Source organism: Ixodes scapularis, unplaced genomic scaffold (assembly GCF_016920785.2).
Source record: "Ixodes scapularis isolate PalLabHiFi unplaced genomic scaffold, ASM1692078v2 PGA_scaffold1__304_contigs__length_218370807, whole genome shotgun sequence".
Lineage (NCBI taxonomy): Eukaryota > Metazoa > Arthropoda > Arachnida > Ixodida > Ixodidae > Ixodes > Ixodes scapularis.
In genome coordinates, this window is record NW_024609846.1 from 49634615 (window position 1) to 49657725 (window position 23111).

General features: G+C 39.8%; 1 protein-coding gene across 1 annotated transcript in view; it reads right to left on the minus strand.

The window, feature by feature from the left end:
• The window catches only part of LOC8038608 (SEC14-like protein 2), a gene marked incomplete at its 5' end in the record, with an annotated part of 31997 nt that extends 10926 nt beyond the window's left edge, over positions 1-21071 (minus strand). Inside the window, 9 exons of the mRNA XM_040223682.3 lie at positions 5121-5227; positions 6229-6315; positions 9479-9559; positions 9628-9706; positions 14319-14413; positions 15567-15660; positions 17658-17720; positions 20666-20709; positions 20984-21071. Coding sequence (XP_040079616.3) covers positions 5121-5227; positions 6229-6315; positions 9479-9559; positions 9628-9706; positions 14319-14413; positions 15567-15660; positions 17658-17720; positions 20666-20709; positions 20984-21071 — 738 coding nt within the window. The remainder of the gene's footprint in view (positions 1-5120; positions 5228-6228; positions 6316-9478; positions 9560-9627; positions 9707-14318; positions 14414-15566; positions 15661-17657; positions 17721-20665; positions 20710-20983) is intronic.
• Between the last annotated feature and the right edge of the window lie 2040 nt (positions 21072-23111).

Sequence of the window (23111 nt, forward strand, 5' to 3'; positions counted from 1 at the left end):
TCGCTATACGCGATGGGAGAAAACTGGTGATAAAGAGCAAAATTACTAAACCTAATTTTCAACATCTGTAAACAATATGCAACTGGATATCACTCAGACTCACCTTTTACCCATAATTTACAGTAACCGCTCGGCCTCTTTGCATTCCAGAAACAATATGCGCATGAAAAGCGAGTATGATAGGACGATATTCATGCAGCGGCGGATGTCATAATGAGCCATTCAAACGAAAAGATAGCCAGATGGTTGAAACTTAACGTTAAACATAGTGAAAAATGGGCAGAATGGAGCGTATTTTTTAATCAACACTCAAAGTAGACGGTGGCAATTCGTAATGCAGACAGTTCACACTTGAGATTCCACCATAAGCAATAAGTCTCATATCACCGAGTGTCTATTTCTCTGTTGGTGTCCCAAGAACGGGAGAAAAGCGGGACGGACTACACAAAGCTGCAAGCACAGCTCAGGGCTCCTCTGGTGACATGTCAGTATTGAACCAGCTCATTTGAACGCTTGCTTTAGTTTGCCTAATTCGCATATGAAATTACTTTTAAAAATTGTTTTGCAAATTCGTTTTTTTTTATTATTGCCTCGTAGACCCCTTTGTGTCAACGTCCTCCATCCGACATAAAGAGAAGGCACGTCTAAAATTTCAACTTAAACATTTTTTCAACTTCCAGCTTTATTGTTTCTCTCCGGGGGAGAGGGGGAGAGAAAGAAAAAAGCAGACTTCTGTCGCTTGTCTGAAGTTCTGCTCCCCACCAGTAACAAGTGAAACTGTTTTACATACTATTCATATGTACAGTGCCCCTCAAACTTAACGCCGCCACTAGATCGTCCGGTTTATTCACTTGTTGAGCTATTCCTGAACCTAGTGGTCGAACTACTTGGTGAACATTCGCGTCCCCGATAAGAACCCAACCAGGGGAAGGTATTCGAGCAGCTGAAGCGACCAATTTATCTTTGGTTAGCATGCAATATATCAATATTTGCGTAACCGGGGTGTAACCGAGTGGCGGCGTTAAGTTTGAGGGGCACTGTACAACAAAGTTTACATAGAAGCAAAACACAACCTAAAAAAAAGTTATATTACGAACATTTTTTACAGGTCGAAGGCCCCATTGAATTTGGCACAGATAAAGATATCATGATAATATGATAAAATAAAGAAAGGCGTAGCAGCGGGTGATGACCAGTTGAAGGCTCAACCACTCAAGCATGCAGCTAGAACTACCAGCCCTATACTATCACACCTTGCGAATAGCATGTTAGAGAGCGGTATTTTCTCGACTGATTTGAAGCTGGCTAAGGCTACTCCTATTTACAAGGGCGGTAGCGAAAAAAGTAGCGAAAATTAGGGGCCCATTTTTGTACTGACAATATTGTCTAAAATATTTGAAGGCATGATCAAAAATCGCCTAGAAACTTTTTCACAAAGCATAGTGTAATATCCACCTTTTGGAACTCAATACGGGTTCCAAAAGTAAAAATCTAGAGCAAGCTCTTCTGGACATTAAAGAGAAATTTGTTGCAAGTATTGGACAAGTTAATTACACTCGGACTGTTTTTAGATTTGAGCAAAGCTATCTACACCATTAAGCATACTAGTTTACTCAGGAAAGTAGTACATTACGGCAATCACGGGGTCGCGCTCGTATTACAAATGAGCTCTTTAACAAATCGGCGGTATTACGTAAAAATTGATAATCTAGAATCAAATAAGAAAAAAACGCGTCATGGTGTCCCGCAGGGTTCTATATTAGGTCCTTTAATTACTTTTCCTAGTTTAAATAAATTATATCTTAAGCATTTCTCGTTCCCCGGAGTTAATAATGTATGCAGATGGCACTAATACTTTTTTTAGTGATGCAACTTTAGAAGGCCTGGAGGAAAATACGAGCGCCTATCTTGCAAAGCTTTCAAAATTGCCGAGTTCCAATGGGTTACAATTAAACACAAGCAAAACAAAATATGTGACTTTTAAACCAGTAACAGAACTTCTTACAAACTCCCTTAAGATTACGTTTGAAGGTGATTTAATAGAACAAGCAACTCAGCAAAAATCACTTGGTGTGGGGTTTAGCCAGGAATTAAAATTAAATACACACGTAAGTAAACTAACTCAGAATTATCACGAGTTCTTGGCTATAATTATAGAGTGGCAAGCCTTGTGCCGAGGTTGTTAGTTGAAATATTGTATTACTCCTTATTTTTATCCAAAACGTGTTCTCGAATTATTATACGGGGCACAACTACAATATCCGATTACTACAAATGACTAATCCTACAAAAAAGTTCGAACAATATTCGAAACCTATAGGGGGACAATAAGAGAATTGCGGACGGAACCGCTTTTTATTAAATACAATATCTTAAAGGCAAATCAAGCATACTACTTCAAAATATTTCAATTAATTTATCAAAAAAGGTTATACGCCACCTCAACCACAAAGGAAGAATCGCACCCGTTCTGTCGTGTTAAAAGAAAGGAGCCCTATACAAGAACAATTACGGAAGGCAGAGTATACACTATCAAATAATTAGTCTACTAGACAGCATGCCCTTAATGACCTATGCAAAATTGTTTCCTTTATTTAAAAAAAAAGTATGTAGAGCATTGCTGGTAGGCAGTGTTTTAAAATTTGTCTAAGCTTCCTAATCACAATAAAGCGTTGTATTATACTTTTCTTCTTTTTATGTTGATTATAATCAATATTCTCGCGTTTTTATTTATTTATTTTCTTTTTGCATTCAGTACGCATTTTTATCCTAATATGCATACCTTTTATTGCCCCCTTTGTGTTATCTGTCTGCGTCTCATCTTGTAAAAGTCTTTTTTTTTCAGGCTGTTTTATTTTGTTAGATGGAATGCATTTCTGTGTTATTTTTATACGTGGACTGTAAGGGACCGGTGCTACGTCAGGCTTCTTTAGCCTTTTGCACCGGCCCTTCCTTCGGACTCTGCCCGAGGGAAAACAAATGAAGAGAGAGAAAGAAAGCTATAGAAATAAGAAACAAATATCCTTTCTGCTCAAACTCATCAAATATGTGCCAAATCCATGTGCACCAGGACCCTTCGTGACATATCGGTCATTGATAAAAGAACAAGTTGATTTTGAGTTACAGAGCTTTCATATGTTACAAGTTTCTATTGGTAATGCTCTGTAATTGCAACTATGTGAAGGTTTCTCAAAAGTTGTACTGTGTGAATGTTGAACTCCGCATTCCACATAATTCGGATGATTCCCTTACGGAGCGCATACAAGTGATGTCCATTTATAGTCGTTGTGCTACCCAAAACAAGAAAGCAATATTCATAGGAACAGTAGAAGAGGAAGTTATAAAGAAGAATTAAGAGCGAAAGGGGTAATATATGTCGGCATTTATAAATATAGCCCGCAACGTTTGAAAGTCTGCCAGCTATACATTGCACTTCGGTGTCCCAGCTCATGTACTTATTGGATATTACACCAATAACCTTCACATTTTGTGCAAAGTCAATATTTTGTCCTTGGAGAGAGAGCCCTTGAGCAGATGAAAACACTATATTCTGATCGTAAAAGTATTGCTTTCGTCTTATCTGTATTAATTGCTAAAGACTTTTATATTGTCCAGTAACTTATCTTCTGCAGAACGCTATTTGTCGCACATAAAACCTGGTGGACAACTTAACCCGAAAAAAATTAAGTGGTGTCGTCCGCTACGATTCCACTTATTTTACAGCCTCCACGGAAGTTGTATACTCTGGCGTGTGTTACTTTCTCTCGCCCTTTTGAAAACACTAACATCAGAGAAACGGGTTTATATTTTCCTAGGTTGTTTTCATCTCCAGACTTTAAAATAACCGTAAACTTAGCGACTTGCATCTTTTTAGGGAAATGGCCATTTTGAAGTGCCAAATTAAGTATTTGATAAAAAAGCAGCAATTGATTTAATTACATGTTTCAGTGGTTTGATTTAACACCATTTATGTCAGTACTTTTGCAATTTCCCAGGTTCATGAAAGCTGCTGCTAGTTTATCTGCGTCAGTAAGGTCAAAAACACAAAAAAGTGTGCCAGAGACGCCTTTTAGAGAGGAAATTCATCGACTTTGTTACCATTCTTTAGAATGTTTACAAAGTAGTTATTATATATTTCAGCTAACGCTAAACCTCCTCTAGTTTCCCCCTCAATATTAAGCTTGCGGACTGTAGATTTGGAATCGCCACGTCTCAGAAATGAGTCAATCTTCTTTCATATAATATCTATTCGTCGCTCATTTTTAAACGCAGATTAAAAATATGCACGCTTAGCCTTACGTGAAGTGATTGCAACAGCATTGAGCTGCTTTTTAAATAGCGCCATCACATCTGAATTTCTTGATGTTTTTACCTTGTTGTAGAAAGCATCCTTTTTTACTCATCAATTTGATTATATCGGAAACCCTTGGTGACCAAGTGCTTCCGAGCTTTCCTGGGTGCTATTTGTTTTCTGTACGGGAAACACAATTAATATATCTCTTTGTGAAAATTCTCCTCAAGTACTAATATGCCTCGTCAGCTGAAGCACTAGAGAACACCGTGCTCTTATCAGTACGGCAAACGCCAGCTTCAATGGCATCTAGATTTCTGTCACTGATATTTTGATAATAAACCAGGCAGTCATTTCCGTCCTTCTGTATCCCGATTTTCAAGTCGACAGACATATAAATTGGTAGGCGGTCACTTATCGTTGTTCCAGTGACACCTCCCGGCAAATAAGACTGGTCGGCATTGGTTAGAAACAAATCAAGTTATGTTTCTTTCGAGGGAGTTATTCGCTTGGGTTTAGACGTTGGGTTAAATTTTACGTACGACTTATATAAGGCGAAAAACTGTAGGTGCTTCAGCGATGAGGAGACAATATCAATAGTTAAGTCGCCACCCAAAAATACAGTGAGACCATTTTTACCAATAAACACAAACAAGTTGTCAATTAATTTTATAAACGCTGAAGTGGGTGCGGAGAGCAAATTTGCGTTTGGACCTTATGGTCTTCGTGCTTCGCCGAAGCAACTCATAGTTCTTCCGACTGTACAAATATAAATCAAACCAAATATCTTCCCTCAATTTATATGTCATGGTAGACTAATAATTTTTACCAAGTGGGTGCACTCTCTGTCGCCGTTAGGTCCCACCAGGTCTCCTCCCCAATGAGCAGGCAGCTGGGAAGGATCCACGCACTTCAACAGAACCGGCTGCCATCCTTCTACAGGAATGAGAAGTATTTTAAGAAGTTGGCAAAGAAAAGGCAGAGTAGATGCCGAAACTACCATATACAAAATAAACTTTAACAGATAGGGGTTTCATTTGCAAAACACACTGTGGAATCATCGTTTGGTTTACTGATGTAAAGGAGGAAGTCCTTCAACCAGCGTTGACGGAACCATCCACCCTAATTACGAATTGTTCCTGGGAAACGCCGTCCTCAAAACATTTGCTTTTGCGTTAAGAGAGGCTTGGCAAAAACAAGTAACTCCAAAACCGAAGAATCTGGAGATGTAGGCTGAACTGGGCTTGCATTTTAGGGATATATTCGTTTTGAGCGCAGTTTTTATTGTTTACTTTGTTCAAATCTTAACATCACGTTGTCATTTGTAACACGGAGGTAAAAATGCAATGCCAAAAGCTATTCAATCAAATAAAATTGTGTAGGTGTCGACAAAGGCGAACTAACATTACTTAATTTGCGATGCAACTGGCAAGCACGTACACACGGAAGCTCTGTGATAAAAATTGATCTTGAAAGCACACTTTCAAAACAAGCCTGCATCAAAAGAAGCACACCATAATATTAGTCAGAACAGTCGGGAACCTGAGGAAAGCACAACATTCATTTACATTTGGCCTAAAAATCTGTCAGCCAAATCATGGCTCAATCGGAGTTCCGGAGCCCCCCGCATGTCTCTTTCTGTTTTTTGTTTTCCTTTCTTATCACCTACGCTACTCGTGCAACAAACCATAACATGATTCATGCAGCATTTAGCCTCTTCCGGCTGCGTTGACATTGACGCACTTCAAATTGCCCATGTCTACATCTCGGATAAGTACGTCAGGGCACTTTATCATATTTGTGCCTGTTGTGGGTACATTTAAAAGAGATGAAAGCCCTCTCTTGTGCATCAACAAATGGAAGTCCTCTCTGCTCAAGAACGGCGGACACAAAACTTCTAAAGACATGATGAAATTTTGATGCGCTTAGCCTCTTACCGCGTGAGAATATTTGGATCTTTCCCGCTGTTCTTTCAGCCAGGAAGGGTCTGACGAGCTTCCAGAAGATCTGAAAGAAGCTTGGAACTGCCAAGAGTGTTGCAAAAAAAAAAAAAAACACTGTTAGCTTTTGTTTGTTAGCTTGGGATTGTTGCAAAGTATGCGCTAACGTTGTTTTTTGTTTTTTTTTTTGTTCTGCTGGGATGTGGAATTATGTTTGCCATTTTATTTCTTCCGTGTCTGTGCTGCATTTTTTTTACCATAAGTGCGAGCGAGGAAAAAAACCACAAAAGCGAGCACAATGCTTTGAGCAAGCCTGCTATGAACGCACGCTTATGAGCTGAAAGTGGGGAGACGGTGGCCAAGTGGGTTAGCGTATACCAGCTCGGAGAACGTGGAGCGAAAGCACGCGCTGCAGAACCCAGAGATCCTGGGTTCAATAAACACCCCCGCCCGTTTCGATATGGATCAGCATCGTACCGGCGAGCGATCGTGTATCACTATTTCGTGATGCACGTTAAAGACCCGAGGCAAGCGGTTGTACTGCACTGGCTAAATTTTTCATTGACAGCTGAGACAGACAAGTCGTCCGTTGAAGCAGACTATGTTCTAGACTGTATAAACTTACCCTTACCTCAATTATTTTGTGAACTGAAAGCGTCAGTCCAAACCTCGTGCCCGGGTTTGTAGTATCGGCATTCAAAAGTCTATAAATCCAAGCTGCCGGCCATTACATTTTTGAAATCACTTCCTACTCGAAGCGTAAGATTGGATCCAAGTTCATGCCGAATGCTGACGTAACACTCATGTCTAATAATGCTCAAACGGCATGCCCAATATTTAGCTGCCTCAGATAATCGGCGCAGCTGCTACAGAAAACCGCATACTTTAGAAAGGGGCCAAATGTCAGCTTGCCAAAGTTAATTACGTGCGTATGCCGCACTTGAATTCTAGTATGGGGCACCGCAATTATGTGTACTCAATGATAGGCAAGTCAGTGGTTGTTTTGTATATGCATGCAATTAGCTCATCGAATCGAGATGGATGACTATGATTAGATACAAAAATAAGTTATGAAGAAGCTTTCGTTTATGGTATTGATCCCACCTTAACTTGAATTTTTGTCGTCGCATCCATGTAAACGCATCAATGACGACAAGACATTTTGGTTGAAGCATAGCCTTAGGCGGTGAAAGCAGATCAGTGTTTATGAAAACCCCACGCACTTTTTTTTCTCAGATAATACCATTAACTCTAACCACCATAGTCAGCGAAAGAACCTTACAACAATTTGAGGCAGAGATCCAGACCTTACAACGAAATACCTCGAGACCTGTCACTCTTATATTTTGGAAACGAATCAGTATAGGGCTTTACCATTTGCCTGGTTAAGTCTTATGGAACTTCTTTATAAACCATGTGTAATTCACTTGAGATGTACGGTACGTCCCCCGTGCAACCATGGGCGTAGACTACGGGGGCGGGGGGGGTTAAATCCGGAAAGGGTCAGGGCCCCCCCCCCCCGGGCCATGATCCTTACTGAGACGTGAGGATTACTGCTTCAGAAGCACAGAGGCCTGGGTTTTCCACCCTCACAATTTCTCAGCTGGCACAAGCATTTTGTTGTTTGGAGATTTGTGTTTGTCCTTTGTCCCTCTTGTTCCCCTTCTCCAGGGATCATTTTCGTAATTCTTGTCCAGCTCGCTTGCACCTTTGCCTTTATTTGCATTATAATCTTAACCTTAAATTGCAAGCTTCACCCTTGTTGGTGTTAGACTGGTGGCGGCTGATAAAACCCGTTCGCTCTACTGATGTCTAACCCCTGGTTAGCTCAATTGGTAGAGCGCTCCACCTGTAATGGAGAGGTCCCGGGTTCGATACCCGGACCAGGCGGATTTTTTCGGTCGCGCACCAGTCACCTAGCTGTGTTTGGAGATTTGTGTTTGTCCTTTTTCCCTCTTGTTCCCCTTCTCCAGGGATCATTTTCGTCATTCTTGTCCAGCTCGCTTGCACCTTTGCATTTATTTGCATTATAATGCTAATTGCCTGTGTAAAAGAAATTGCGCGGTAAAGCACCCCCCCCCCCCCCCCCGGAGAACTTCTCCGCCTGCCCCCCCCCCCCCCCCCCCCCACGGGAAAATGGAAAGTCTACACCGCTTCGTGCTCCTATAAGGCGCCACTGTGTAATGGCGCATAAATCACAAAATAGTTGCTTAATCAATTGGCTTTATCCTCCCGAGACTGAAATGTTTTCTGTGCCATTTTCCACAGTTTTCAGGGTATAGTGGGTGTTGCAGCGTAAAAGTAAGAACAAGCACGTTTGCTGTGTGGAGCCATCCCCTTGAATGTTTGCTGTGTGAAGCCATCCTATCTAAATGTATAAATACACTGAGCCGTAATACCTCAAAATGTTTTAAAAACGTAAGTTCATTTAACTGACAAGATGGCGCTGAAGTTCGTTTGTAAATGAAGTGATTATGTTAAAGCATGTGAAAGGTATTAATTTCACTGGCGTAAAAGTTATTACGAATCCACGATACCAAAATATGCACAGCTACTATAAAAAGCCCACATTTCTACGTCCATACAGCGCGTGCGATGAGTCCATAATTCTAATTCATGAAAGTCACTCAGCCTAAAATAATAGTGTGAGAAACGTTGTAACCAGACGATGCAACTTGTGCCGGGACAGAGTGCATGTGAAACATAGGGTTCAAAAACCCAGATCGAATCGCTTTTGAGGACCACGAACAGTATACAAGGCTAATAATTTATAAATCAAACTAGGGAAATGGCAGAGATTTGACATCGCCTAAATTTGCAAGAGAGTTCGCACATGGTGTGCATTTAGACACCTCGCAGGCAGAAACAATTTGGTCACCGCTGAAGAGCGGTGACCAGATAAATAATAATATTATTTGATTGCCTGCTTTCTGCGATGTCAGGATTTGATCACTGTTTTGCGCATGGCGACCTCAGACCGAAGAGAACAATTTTGTTGAGTTGTGCCAACTTCATTTTATATCAACCCCACAATAAAGCGTGGAGGACGTACTGCATCGACATTATTTCGCAATCCTTCCACGATCCTAATTCAAACTGAAAAGATCAAGCCGAGTATCCAGGTTCTTACGACCAACAAAACTATTTCTAAGAGTAAGCTTGAAACCAGCAGCTCCATGGAAGTATATGTAGGTTTAGAGTCAAATACAGAACACTTTCACTAGCATAATGATGACTCGTCACTCACCGTTAATGATGAAACATTGTTCAAGCATCTCAGGATAGTAATTCTCGTAGAGTACCATGAGGAGACGAATGAACTCGACCACTTGAAAGAAAAGGGAGCGTCATGAAGGCCGAATGCATTCCATAGCCGGTAATATTTTGAATCTTTACCTTGGTAACTGTACACTTGTCGGATGCTGAAGTTGTCGTAGTCGAAAACGACGGTGGAAGTATCCACGACCTTACTCAACTGTAACAAAACATTGACAGCGGTGAAAGTTCAGTTTAGCATATGCCAACTCACAACATATCAGTGTCTTGCGGTGTAGAGCGAAAATAGTTCTCCCTCACAAGTTATATAAATGTCCAAGTGTCAAAAATAACACTATTTTAAATAAGCGCTAAGATTCAAAACTGACGAAAAACAACCAGGTATATTCAGTGACAAAAAATTAGGACGGCAGAAGGGGGCATCAGGATACCTGCGGTTACAATATGCTGTCGTTATGCCGTTTGCGTTAAGTGCGAAAACGAGTAAGTTTGTTTTTTTGGCAGCCATCTCTTCCGGGAAATACTTTAAAACAACAAACGTTCGAACAGTGTGCTTACTTTTCTTTATCGTAAGAAAAAAATTTGAAGCTCAACGAATGATGCTTTTGTATCCTTTTCAATAGCATATGTGCCAAAAAGATCAGAAGACACTATTAACAAGTTCTCTTTGACATTCAAGTCTCAACATATGACTTGGGATTAAAGAGGATCGTGAAGATTCCTACCTATTTTAACCAGCAATTTTTTTTATATAACCCTGTAACCTCATTGCTCGGGCATTTATTGCATTCCACATTCATCATAACGATCATATTGCCTAGCAGATGATACGTAAAGGGGCGCCAGAATGGCATTCTACCTGCAGCCCTAGTAGGACGTTATTTTTTACCGATGCTTTTGTAATATTAGATGCCTTACAAAGAAACAAAAGATCAAAGTAAGATATAAAACTTTCTGAAAAGGTAAAACGTATTGAAGCGATTCTTATCCCCGATGCTAACGTATCGGTGGCACTTTGTAACTGAAATATTGGTAGCAGGTTAAAAACGTCAAAACAATCTTGACAAAGGTTCAGAGTCTTTAAAACCGCTTTCTAAATAACCGGCATCAACTGTAAATTTTTTTGTTATAGGTGTAGCAACAGGGAATAAAATGTTCGTGCGATAATTTAAAAGGAATAATTAAAATTATGTTGCATATGAAGGTGTATCGTTCGCAATAAATACAAATTTCTTCATTATTGTGGTGCGTTTGAATAAATGACAATTCAAATAATACTGTATTGTAGTGCGCACTTACATTTATAAAAAAAAAGAGAGAGAGAGAATGCACAATATTAAATTGCATTCTCTCTCTCTCTTTTTATAAATGTAAGTGCGCACTACAATACAGTATGATCATTGATATACCACCGAAGGGCACAAAACATGAGATTGTTACCCAAGCACAACGTTAAAAATCCTTCTTTTTAGAAACGAGATAGGCAGTTATCAGAAACAGTCCATCCCGTTCAAGAGAAAATGGCTACGAAAGCACGCTGCTACACTGGAATACACAATTCGACATAATTGCTCACCATGAAAAATATATTTAACATTCTGAAGACTAAGAAATATATACAGTAACTTTGAAAAAAAAATTCACGATGTTACAATGTTAAGCGTTTCGTGCCCCTTCTCATGCCGCGTTCTTATACTGCGGTATGAAGCAGAAGACACAGGTTAGGTCTAAGTATTAATTTTAAATACGGCTGTTGATATTGGCGAGATTCAGTATAATCCAGTAAGGAGACATCAAATTCAATCTCCTCCATTCTAGTCTATAATTAAATAAACGAATACTGGTGAGCATGAACACATCCTCCTCTCGGCTCCAAATTGTAATTATCTTATACAAACCACAAATAACATCATAAAAGGTCTTTAAACGTGGCCTATCTAAAAGAAGTATTTAAATAATAAGCGAGAATATTACTAAAGCCATGTTTAGTCCCAAAACATAAGTACGTTAGTCTTTCTAGCTGCATCATGTTGCACTGCTTCCCCATTAAATTAGTAAGTTCCACATAACTACATAAGTAACTACATACCTTGTACTAAGCACATAGACGGCATCGTTTAGAGACTTGCTGGTATCATTGCTTTGCTACATAAACGTAGTTTCTTTCTCTATTAAACGTCAAGGTACTATTGTACATCACATTCTTTTTTAATTTCAATCTAATTCTAATTACTTGGTCTGGGATACAACAATAAAAATACATTTACATATAAATTTTTTATTGGAATAAAGTGTGCCGAGTCATGTGCAGTCTTGGGTAAGTTACTTTTAAAAAGTAATTCGTTACAGTTACAGTTACTTTCAGAAAAAAGTAGCGAAGTTACCGTTACAGTTACCGCAACAAAAGAGTAACTCGTTACAGTTACAGTTACTTTCCAAAAGTAGCGACGTTACTTTTCAGTTACTTTTCGATAACAAAAAAAAAAGTTAGAAAAAACTAGTGTCTGAAAGAAAAAAAACATAGACACGAATCAGTCAGGCTCTCACCATAGCGGTAAATTCGAACTTCATAGTTTAGCTGGAAAATTAGTCAATATTTTAAAAAGAATAAAGTCCAAAATTCAACTAAATGTGTTTTCTCAGATTTGAACACGAAGACTTGTTGTCGGAGTACTCGTTGTTGCAAAGTTTGCATACTGCGGTCAAATTGTTAGCAACCCCCTTCGCCACAGCAAAATACTGTCTGTACGCCGTTCATGCTAGTTCTTTGTTCTCATCAATATCCCTATCCTTGGTAGCACTAGCACATTGCTTGCTCGTTGACGGTTGCGCTGGGTTCATGGAGTCCTTGGACATATTTCAGTACGTACACGGCAAGCAAAAAAAAAGCCCGCGCAAACAACAGTAAATTCTGCCTCCACTGTTGACACCACGCCGGAGTAGGGGCGCAAATCAAAATACGAAACATACGTAGTGCCCTCCGCGTGTATTGTTGTTTCCCGGTTGCTTCACCCGTTTAAAAAGCGTGCGCAGAAAAAAAAAAACGCCACAGAGATAGTGTTTTAAGATACTAAGAAATAAGTGTTCAGTCACAAAGTACAAGCACGTGCGTAAAGATAACTAGATTCTTCTTTTCTTCTTTTTTTCATCAAATCTACACGTGGCCATATTCGGGTCGTGACTTGCGAGAAAGAGCGTATTCCCAAGTTTGTGCAAGGCCAACTGACACTCGAAGTGTCAGAACAGACAATCTGGAAAGTGCAAGGAATAGCTAGATTATACTCGTTCAATGATTTATTATTCATAAAGAACTGAAAAGTAACGACAAAAGTAACGTCGTTACTTTCATCGTTACCTCAGAAAAAGTAATAGAACTACAGTTACAAGTTACATTCTTAAAAAGTAACTCGTTACAGTTCCAAGTTACTGAAAAAGTAACGAAGTTACAGTAACGCGTTACTAGTAACGCGTTACTACCCAAGAGTGGTCATTTGTAACGTGCCGTGCAATATCCACATATACCACACATTTATTAATTTGAAATATTGAAAAACAGAAAACTTTAGCTCTACGGATAAAGCGTTAGCGTTAAATATCGGCAAGGTTATTTAGAAATTAATACATTTTTGTGAAACTTGGTGTCATTCAGAAAAAGATCAAACAGGAAAACAGTTCATTTGTCAATCGGACATCAGAATATTAGAAACATCCCTCACAAATTACGCCCTTAAAATTATTCAATGTACCTGACCAACAAACACTTCCATCAATTTAAAATATTATTATAGTAAATTCTAGCCTACGTGAACTTCGCCATTAATATATTTAATGATATACATTTGTTGCTTTGTTCTGCCTAGTTTTCCTCTACTCGAAGCGGAATTCGTTCACACTGTATAAATTGATTCAGAGAATTTTGCGACTTTTGTATAAAGCTGGAAGCATATAATGATGATTCATTTTGACTTTGTTCAATTTATTGTTTCTTGGTATTTAATTTCTTTTGCCGTACTCTTGTGAAGGAATCTTTATATAAAAAATAACTAGAGTTTAGTTTTCTGCAGATCTGTGTAGCTGTAACGGGGTTGGGAACCAGTCAAGCTGCTTCGACCGCTTTTTTCCCAAGCCCCTATCATATAATACATACATGTGTATTGTGAATAAATTATTAATTCTTTCTTGTTTTCGCGCCACGTTACCGCTCCTAGACTATACTTCTCAACGTAACTTGGCAAGCGGTGAAGTCTACGGTCCCAGAGAATCAATCAAGGCGTCGGAAGGAAACACGTGACTATACTTTATCTCACGAGTCGTGCGCAGTGCTGTTAAAGTCAGAGGCAGGAGTAAGAGGAAAGCCTTTTTTTGTGCGAATTCGAGCTGCAGGCTGATCCCAACCGTGAACGAAAGCGACGTCTGGGACACACAAAAGAAGCTCCGGGTTACGAGTGGAGTTTCCCATGTTCCTACACTCTAACTGCTTGGGTTACTGTATCGCCCCTGTACTCCTGGTAGAGACTGTCACGCGCTTTACCTAAATTGCTCTGATTGACTCAAGGGTGCCGTAGCGTTAAAGTTTTCGCAAAGTTATATTGAAACAAAATCTAGTGAGAAAATCAGTGTAGATTTCAATAAAACTTCTCCACCCTTTTAATTTTTGACTTTCTTTAGTGCAATTTGATCATTACAACTGTATTTGTAGAAACGACTTTCCTATTCTCTGGAACGCTGCCTGTTTCTGAACCGGTGTAGAATGACTGTCATGTTATATCGTTAAATGACCTCACCGATGTCAAAATTGTCTTGGGGCTCACCTTTTTGCTTTGTGCCTTCATATCTGCGATGATGTTTTCAACGATGTACGTGACATGCTTGACCAACGCCTCCGTTGATACGCACTGCAATATTCCTGTGTATAGACATCGTTTTAATGTTTTAAATTTACAGTTTTACAGGATTATATTTATTCCAAAATAAGATTGATAAGAATCAAACGTACACAATCAAATGTAAAACGACAATTTTCAACAACAAATCTACGGATTCCCCGCATTCCCATTTTTCCACCACCAGCCGTCAGCACCTTGCAATATTCTAACATAACGTGGCGGCTTCTAGATAACGTTTTAAATGAACTTAGACACCACTTTATTTCCAAAAAGTAGCTGAGTCAGCTTCTCTATTTTTCTTCTTTTTGAAAGGTGGGCCACTTTGGGGGCTTCGAGCCACACGAGCATACTACTTAACCTTGCTATCATTGTCAGTGATATGGGGAAAAAAATCACGTGACACGCTCCTGGGGCTTTATTAGGCTCTGATAAATGCCAGCCTTTCAAGGTTTCAAAAGAAACTCTAGCTTTACGCTGGGGAGTGTGACAAGAAGACATCGTGCTTCGTTATCAATGCTTAAGAGATCCCTTTCATAGGCATCATGCTTGGAAGTGAAGGAATTGGTAAACATTGTTTGAATTTAATAAATTAAAGGCGTTGTAGGAGTGTTAGTGTCAAAAGTACAATAGACAAGTGAGAACGTTCACAAGACAAGGCAGAGAAGCCAATGATGCACCCCCATCAAGCGATTAGGCCTGTAAAACTCGGCAATCTTTTATAGATGCCAGATAGATTCTTAAGAATATACAAAACATGTCAAGGCTGCAGAGAGTGCATGTTATGATGGCTGGTGACACATCAAAATCTTGATACACTGACTAGTTCTATGCTCTCAACAAAAAAAAAAATAAAAAAACACGCAGAGAAATGTAGCATTCTTCACAAAAAGCGTTTTTGCAACTAGAAATATTTTTGCCCCCCCCCCCCCTCATTTAAACTATCGAAAGTAAAAGACAACTGAAGAATTCTTGTGCTTCCTACAGCAGAACAAAATTACCCCTATTTCGACTCTGTTGGTCCGCAATACTACACGGACCCCGGGACCACTGCAACTTTAAATACGTTTGACTTACGTAGTATTGTACGTTTGCGTTAATGTACAGCCCGTTCAATGTTTTAGTGCTCCCAACAACGCCTAAATGTTACAATGTTGCTGCAGTCTTTAATGTTACCTTTGAAGTCCGCATTGCCGAAGCGCAGGAGCCAGAGGGGTCGGCCTTCGCGATCGTGGTTACACAAGCCGCCAGGAAAGTAAAGCCTCAGCACCTAAAATAGCATTCTTTTTTTTTCAGGTCACTTCAACGCGTACTCGGATGACCGGCGACTCTTGTGAGCTGTACACAATATGAAAATGTCGTATCCAAATATCTGACCTCAAGAGCACTCGAAGTGGTAACTTAATGCACAAACAGAAAAAGGGACATCGACAAAAATTTCAGCAGGAGAGAGAGCGTTGGCATTAACCAAATCTTACAGATGGTCGGCGTGAACATTTATTTTTACCTTCGAGCTGAAAAGAGACGTATATATTTAAGAGCACATCGCAATAATGAGTTCTTATTATTTAAGCACATGTGGAAATTAGTATCTTCCCACAAATGTCTTATTAAATTATTGTTTGGTTTTAAATTACTAAGTTTGTTGCATTACTGGGTTTGAGAAAGCAGAATTCTTCGAATGAATATGAAAGTGCAAGGTAGAGACTAGCGCCTCGAACATCTGAAATGATTAACCACTAACCCCCCCCCCCCTTTCCCCCCAAAAAATATGCAAAATATGAACAAGATTAGGACAAAAAAATTGTGCCCTCTGGGCCGGAAGTTTTTGGGGAAATGATCGGGAGTTCACATTATGCCAATCCATCACTGCTGCTCCATCAAGCTGAAACTATTATGTTGCAGTTTTATATTTCACGAATACAACTTGCAGATTAGTAGAATAGTTTGATATGAAAACAAAATATCGAAATGAGAAAAGCTCATGCATTTTGGTGATCATAAGCAAATTGAAGCCTTTCCAATAATGTTAATTGCTGGGCTGCTCATATTCTTTATTAAGACGATATGTGGGCTTTACTAAATTGTATTTTTAGCAGATCAAAGATCGTGTTGCAACAAACCATTATGGTTCCACAAAGTTTTGAGTATGCGCAGGCATAGGTATCCTTGGTTCAGTGCTTTGATCACTGTGAGTACTGTCAACAATATAAAATGTTACGAAAATAATGTTTGTTTGTTTTTTATGTGTTATTTCTCGCTAGATTATATTTCCCCTTCCAAACTTTATAGCCGCCTCTCACCCACAAGTCTTCTTGCCTTTGGTGGTCATTAAGCTGTAAAAGCTGTAAACGTGATAAATTGTTTTGTATTGTATTAAGAATCAGCTGGGTGTTGTTTCCATTCATCGCAATCCTCTCATGTCGCACGCGCACGCAAAGAAAAACGTACCGCCAGGGTCTTCCACCAGACATTGTGTGGCTATATATGGCGGGAATCGGCGAAGCGCTCCGTGTCTGCTCATTGTTGGGTTTTGATTGATCACAGAAATTACCACGCGAACATACAATTTAATTTCTGCTGTAATGTGTTTTCTTTCTTTTTTTTCTTTTTTTTTTTCGGGGGGGGGGGGGGTTGAATTTAAACAAAGGAGCGTGTTAGCAACTTCCATTCGTTTTTGTTTTTTTGTATGCCCTACTCTAGGTATTGGTTGTCCGGAACAAAATAAACGCAACTTAAATTTACATTTCAAACTCAGAAGTTACGGAATATAAATCCGGGAAACGGAGGCTAGTCGATATAGATAACAGGCTGCATTTTTGTACTCTCGTTGTTTTTGTCATCTTGTGTTAGAATTGATATATAACGAACCAGTAGTTATTCGTTAAAAAGTACTGAGCGCACACGTTTTCTTTCTTTTTTTGTGTCCGCCATAAACAAAAAAATAATGCAGGTCTTTTTTTTTTGGGGGGGGGGGGTAAAATTTTTATTGTTATTTTACTTCTAGCACTTGAGGGATCTGTTTTCATGTAGTGCATAAAAGACGCTCCAGCATGCAGCCCAATAATTTTTAATGTGCTGCATGCGGGATCGTTTTTTATGTATGCATTAATAATTATTAATGATTAATGCAAAGTTTTGGGGGAGGCGCCGCGAAATTCAGCACATTAGTGCGAAGTTTCGGACAAAATTGCACCTTTGAACTGAAGGCGGCGTCTATACATACCGCCAATTATTAATACGAATTCGAAAAGGAAACAGGCTCACCTCTGGATTTTCGTAAGTCTCGATAAGTGAGTCGATCTTTTCCCGTTGCCGCCAAATATTGTTCTAAATAAAAACATAAAAGAGCTCAGCGTAGATATATGCCTCAACGAAAACACAAAAAAAACACATTGAACTAATTAATCCCAAGTTTGTCCCATGGCCTGGATGGAACAGCGCGGATGAACAGTCACACCCACAGGCACACAAGAAAGGAACGGACTCGCAGCGCTGACTTACAACTCAGTCCTATATTTCTCCTTCCTCAAATCTCCAACATCTTCGCCTTCACGGGTACTGGCGCAACTTTAATTATCATAATTGTACACATCAATTTTCGTCCCTGCTCTCGAGACCTCTTTAATTTCTTAAAAGCCACGTGCATGCCGATCTTTTTTACATCAAACATCATGTTTCTTTAAAACAGATACCCTTATTACTTTCTTTGCGAATTAGAACTTGATATCAAGGTAGCTCTGGGGCCGACAGGGCGGGCGTTCGATTACGAACTCTCGGACAAGACTCGCAGCACCGATTACTGCAACCCCACTATACCCCCTAAAGTGGTAGTTACCCTGATTAACTACGTGAGATGCAATACGAAGTAAAAATGACGTCAACAAAGGGAGCTTTTTTGTCCATGTTTTTGTTTTTCGGCGTTTGCTTCGTTGCACACATTCAATCGTTACGTATATAAGCTGAGCTGTCAAAATTATGCTCATCCAATTTAAGACTACTTATCTTTAAACAAAAAATAAAAAAAAACTTGAGATCGGTGTCCAGGCTTTTTTGAAGGATTACACTTTGAAGTTAATGGAATAGCCACAAATCACCATATTGTTTGGGACACTAATAAAGCACTGGGATCACAGGTCTGAAAGGGCCGGTAGCACCGTATGAATTTATCACGTTACGCCCGTCCGTCATTTATTAGGGAAACTTGCGCTTTCCATAAAAAAAATAAGAGTATACATTCTAACATAAGATTTTTTTATTATCCGAAGTTTATGCGAAAATCGTCATAAAAATCCGCCACAAAGAATCGCCATGAAGGAATGTCATGTAGGACAGTCCCTTCAAATTCATCGCTAAATATAGCGGGGAAATATTGTCACGTGGTGCCCGCTTCCTCTCTAGATTTAGAGGAAAAACAAAATGTACGTGAACAACACGTCACCTCAAGTCACTTGTAGATTTTCCCACTAAATCTAGCGGGGAAAATGACGTCACACTAGAACGTCGTGTGCCCTTAAGTCACGTGACGCCACTTTCTGCGAGGTGGTTCTGCGGGGTGTTAGTTTGCGCTAAAACCATACAGTTTCTCGGCCCTTATCAACATGATCGTCCTTGTTTCTTTTTGTATTGACTCCATTATTTTCGCATGTTGAACGCTTGTTGTGGTTTCTATGGCGCAGAAGATAAATTTTTTCGTAGTAGGTAGGCGTTTGTTTCATGATGGAAAAGGACACAACACTCCTTTGTTTCAAGGGGCACCTACATTAAACAATAAAACAACAGGCGAGATCGTAACACTGTACTCGTTACTTAAATCGAGAGGTAAAAAATAGTGCATTATCTATCTCATTTGGTTAATAGATTTCAGTGTTCATATACCCGCCACGTGTCTCTCGTTCGCTTGGTATAATTTTCTAAATTTCTCCTTCTTGCGTCTCGTTTTTCTCTTTTTTTCTTCTTCTTTTTGCTGGAAACCTAACTCTTGCTTTTTAATTTTGCCGAAATAAATAATTGCAGTGTGGGATTATTGTTGCGAGAGCTGCAAAAAGCAATCCGATCATGATTCGAACGTAATTTCGTTCTTTGGGGGCTGCAGAACTCGCAGTTTGAAGAACTTTCCGGGGAAGAACTCCATGAGTCATAGGATAATTTGGCCCTCCCTATTAGCCTATTGGAGCTTTGTGTGATGCGTTGCAAATATTTGAGGAGGAATTGGGTCAATAATGTTTTGTGTGACGACTTTATTTGCATTAAAATGTTTCCAATCGCAATTTTCCTGTTCTGTTCAATTTGAAATGAACTAAAAGCAAAATATTTAAATATTCAATTCGTATGTTTTTAAAGATATTCTACGATAAATATCTACCACAATAAAAAAACAAGATTGCGGTCTTCTTTTGCCATTAAAGAACCGCATAAAAAGGGATTATGTAAGGTCTTTGAGTGCTGTGGGAGTCAAAATATATTCGTAGATAATACATTGGTCTCCTGAAGCAAATATACTCTCGTACTCAAGTTGTGGTTTTCATCGTCCGTTGCACAACTTGAAAGGAATTCGTACACACCAAAGTGAGTTTATTGAAACCACTCCACAAAAACCAACTATTATTTTGGCAGGTAATTTGGCGCATTTCGAACTTCGGTTAAGCCCTGCTGTGCAAAGGTATGTCTGGTGACTTACCTTCGCACAGCGTGAAATGTAGGAAAACATAAATAGGTTTGCACGTGACGTCAGTCTGCCCTTCTTTCTGGTGGCATGAAGCGTCTCTCTTACGCAGCGGAAGCTGCCTTCGCACGCAGCCCTTTCCCCCATTACTTCTGACCAAGTGACCTGTATGCAAGGATTTGTGTGTGTCTGTTTTTTATTCCTTGATTGTTTCCCTGGTCACCGTCGATCAATGGAAAGGCTGCAGAGGCTTGTATAGTCAAGATTTTAACTTCGTGCCCCCGGAGTTTACATAGTGTTTAAATATGCCAGATCTGTAGCAGAATCATTATTGATCCGTTGGTTCATTTATTGATTGATCGATTGATTGATTTCTCGATTGTAGGCACAATTCCAGAGACACTTTGTTTAGTACCGTCCATTAGTATCAGGAGCGGGTTACTGTCACAAGGTGTCATACACTTATAAAAATGAGAAATTTACGAGACTTGCCATAGCCTGATAGAAGACACTAACCGAAAGCCTGCTGCTAAGTTATTCATTAGAAGTCATCAGAAATTCGCCAATGATGGTCAAGAGTCTAACGTTGTGGAAGAGCCAAAAAACTTACATCTCTCAGCAGTTTCTCCGACTTGTTTACGTCGAAGTCCCGAGCTGCGTAAGGAAAGTCATATTATAGAGCAATTGAAATTAACCCCAATGCGTCAAGCCGCACTGTAAATTGTTTACACTGTAAAGGCAGTGAGCCTGAGCAGGGGCATCACCAAGACCAGTTTAATGTGTCTATTAGATTTTACAACGGAAAGGTATAGTTTGCCTTTGAAGACACTGTTATATGGTAAAATTTCTCAGTTTACACTCAAGTTGCCATGGGCACCCACATTCGATGCTTGATTACTTTTTTTTTTCTTATTACGTTGAAACTTACCCCTTAGCCAACGCAGCAGGAACGGATCCGTGAATTCTTCGCTCCATATATCACGGAGATGAGACTTGAGCTTTTGAAGAAACAAAATAAAACCGCGTTCAGCATAAAAAAAAAATGTTATAAAGACATTCTCTCCGAATTTTAGGAACAGCACTGCCGGACTTATGCCATAAAGTGCAGCGCTGTGATAGATCAAACACCAAGTGCTACTTCAACTATATTCCTTCCGAACGAAAGTCAAAGTAGGAAGTCACGTGTAATATCGGTGATTAGACGAAATATCCCTTGTATGATTCGCCAGAAGTCTTATTTTTGCGATACCATATTTTGTTTTTTAAAAGGACGTCTAGTGAGATGGCTGTAACCAACAAAAACGCCGCTTTTCCTACGTGATGTTTTGCATGCAAATTAAACGTTGCTCTTAAAGAACCTTGAGAATCTGTAAGAAGCAAAAACACATGTGAATATTCAGTAACCACATTGACTTCATGAAGAATAAATTCATCATGAAAAAAAAAAAAAACAAGGGTGAGCGTCAAATATGCTAGTTTCGCAATTTTTAAGTTCTGCATTGCCTACCGGCGTTATTCGTGCGAGAAAAACACAGAACTGTAATCGCAAATGCGTGGAGTGTTTTTTTTTGTAATTGCTAGCCCTCAGATATGCAAGTGCATTATCACGAAAGCCCTTGTTGGATGCATATCTGAGGCTTTCACTTCAAACTAAATCAAATTAAATAACAGCTTTGCTTCCATGGAAAGCTAAGAACAGTTCCAGAAATAGAACTGTTAGAAAGAGCTTTACTGGGTATGGGACCCCGGCTGCATTTGGGAGGCGGAGAGAAGCTCACCGGAGAAAAGCTCACCGCAAAACTGTCAGATGCGGAGAAAAGCTCACCGGCCTAATGACGGACGCGGAGAGAAGATCACCTACGAGTCTAAGAATCGAGCGTTCACTCAACTGAAATATGTTAAATCAATTGAAATATGCTGGGATGCCCTAATGCCTATGCGGTCATTCTGTACTTCAGAAGCAGAATTTATATATATATATATATATATATATATATATATATATATATATATATATATATATATATATATATATATATATATATATATATACTTAAAGAAATATTCCCCGACGCGCCCAGAGCGGTTTTTAGACGACCTCGAAACATTCGTGACAATCTCGTGCATGCAAAACTAAATAAACAAAGTCATTCAAAACCAACGGGATGTAAACCATGCGGAAAATCTCCTTGCAAGATATGCCGTCAAATGCTTTCCACTAACATTGTATCTAGCACCAATTCGCACTTCCGTCAAACGATTAGCAGCGATGTCGACTGTGACTCGGACAATGTAATATACCTTATTGAATGTCACAAATGTAAAGAGCAGTACATTGGACAAACCAAATCCACGATTCGTCAAAGATACAACGGCCATAAGTCCGACGTTAGGTGCAAACCCGACCTTCCAGTATCCAAACACTTTAGCCAGAATGGACATGTAATAACGGAGGCAAAATTAGTCATCATACAGAGTGGCTTCAAAAGTCAAACAAATAGAGAAATTCGCGAGTCATTCCTAATTCATAAATTCCAGTGCAAAATTAACAAAGATTTGGGCACTCTGTCAACCATACACAGCTTAAACGACCACCTGCCGCGACATCCCCGCCCTACTTAATTCCTTTTTTTCTCTCCTTTTTCTTCCTTCTTGGGTCTGGACGTACCAGCCCTCGGGGACAAGGAGAAAGAGGGCCCCAGACAACTCGGTCACTCAAGGACGCTACGACTCACTCACTGCACCGTAATTACCCGGGAGGGCAGTTTCCGAACAAAATCCACAACCTTAATCCCTCACCGCGACAAAAGTGGACTCATACCCCCTGGCGCTTCCTCTCCCGGCAAGCTCCTTCTGCTACCAATGCACCGGCGAACAGAACCTACAATTGTCATGCCTCATCGCGTCAAGATTGGACTTTGCCCTCTGTGTTCCCCTTCCCTACGACCTCCTCCATACCACCAGCGCACCTGTGAAGAAAACCCAGAACCACCTCCCTCATCGCGACAAAATTGGACTCGTCCCCCCCGTGCTTCCCTTACCCTACAAACCCCTTC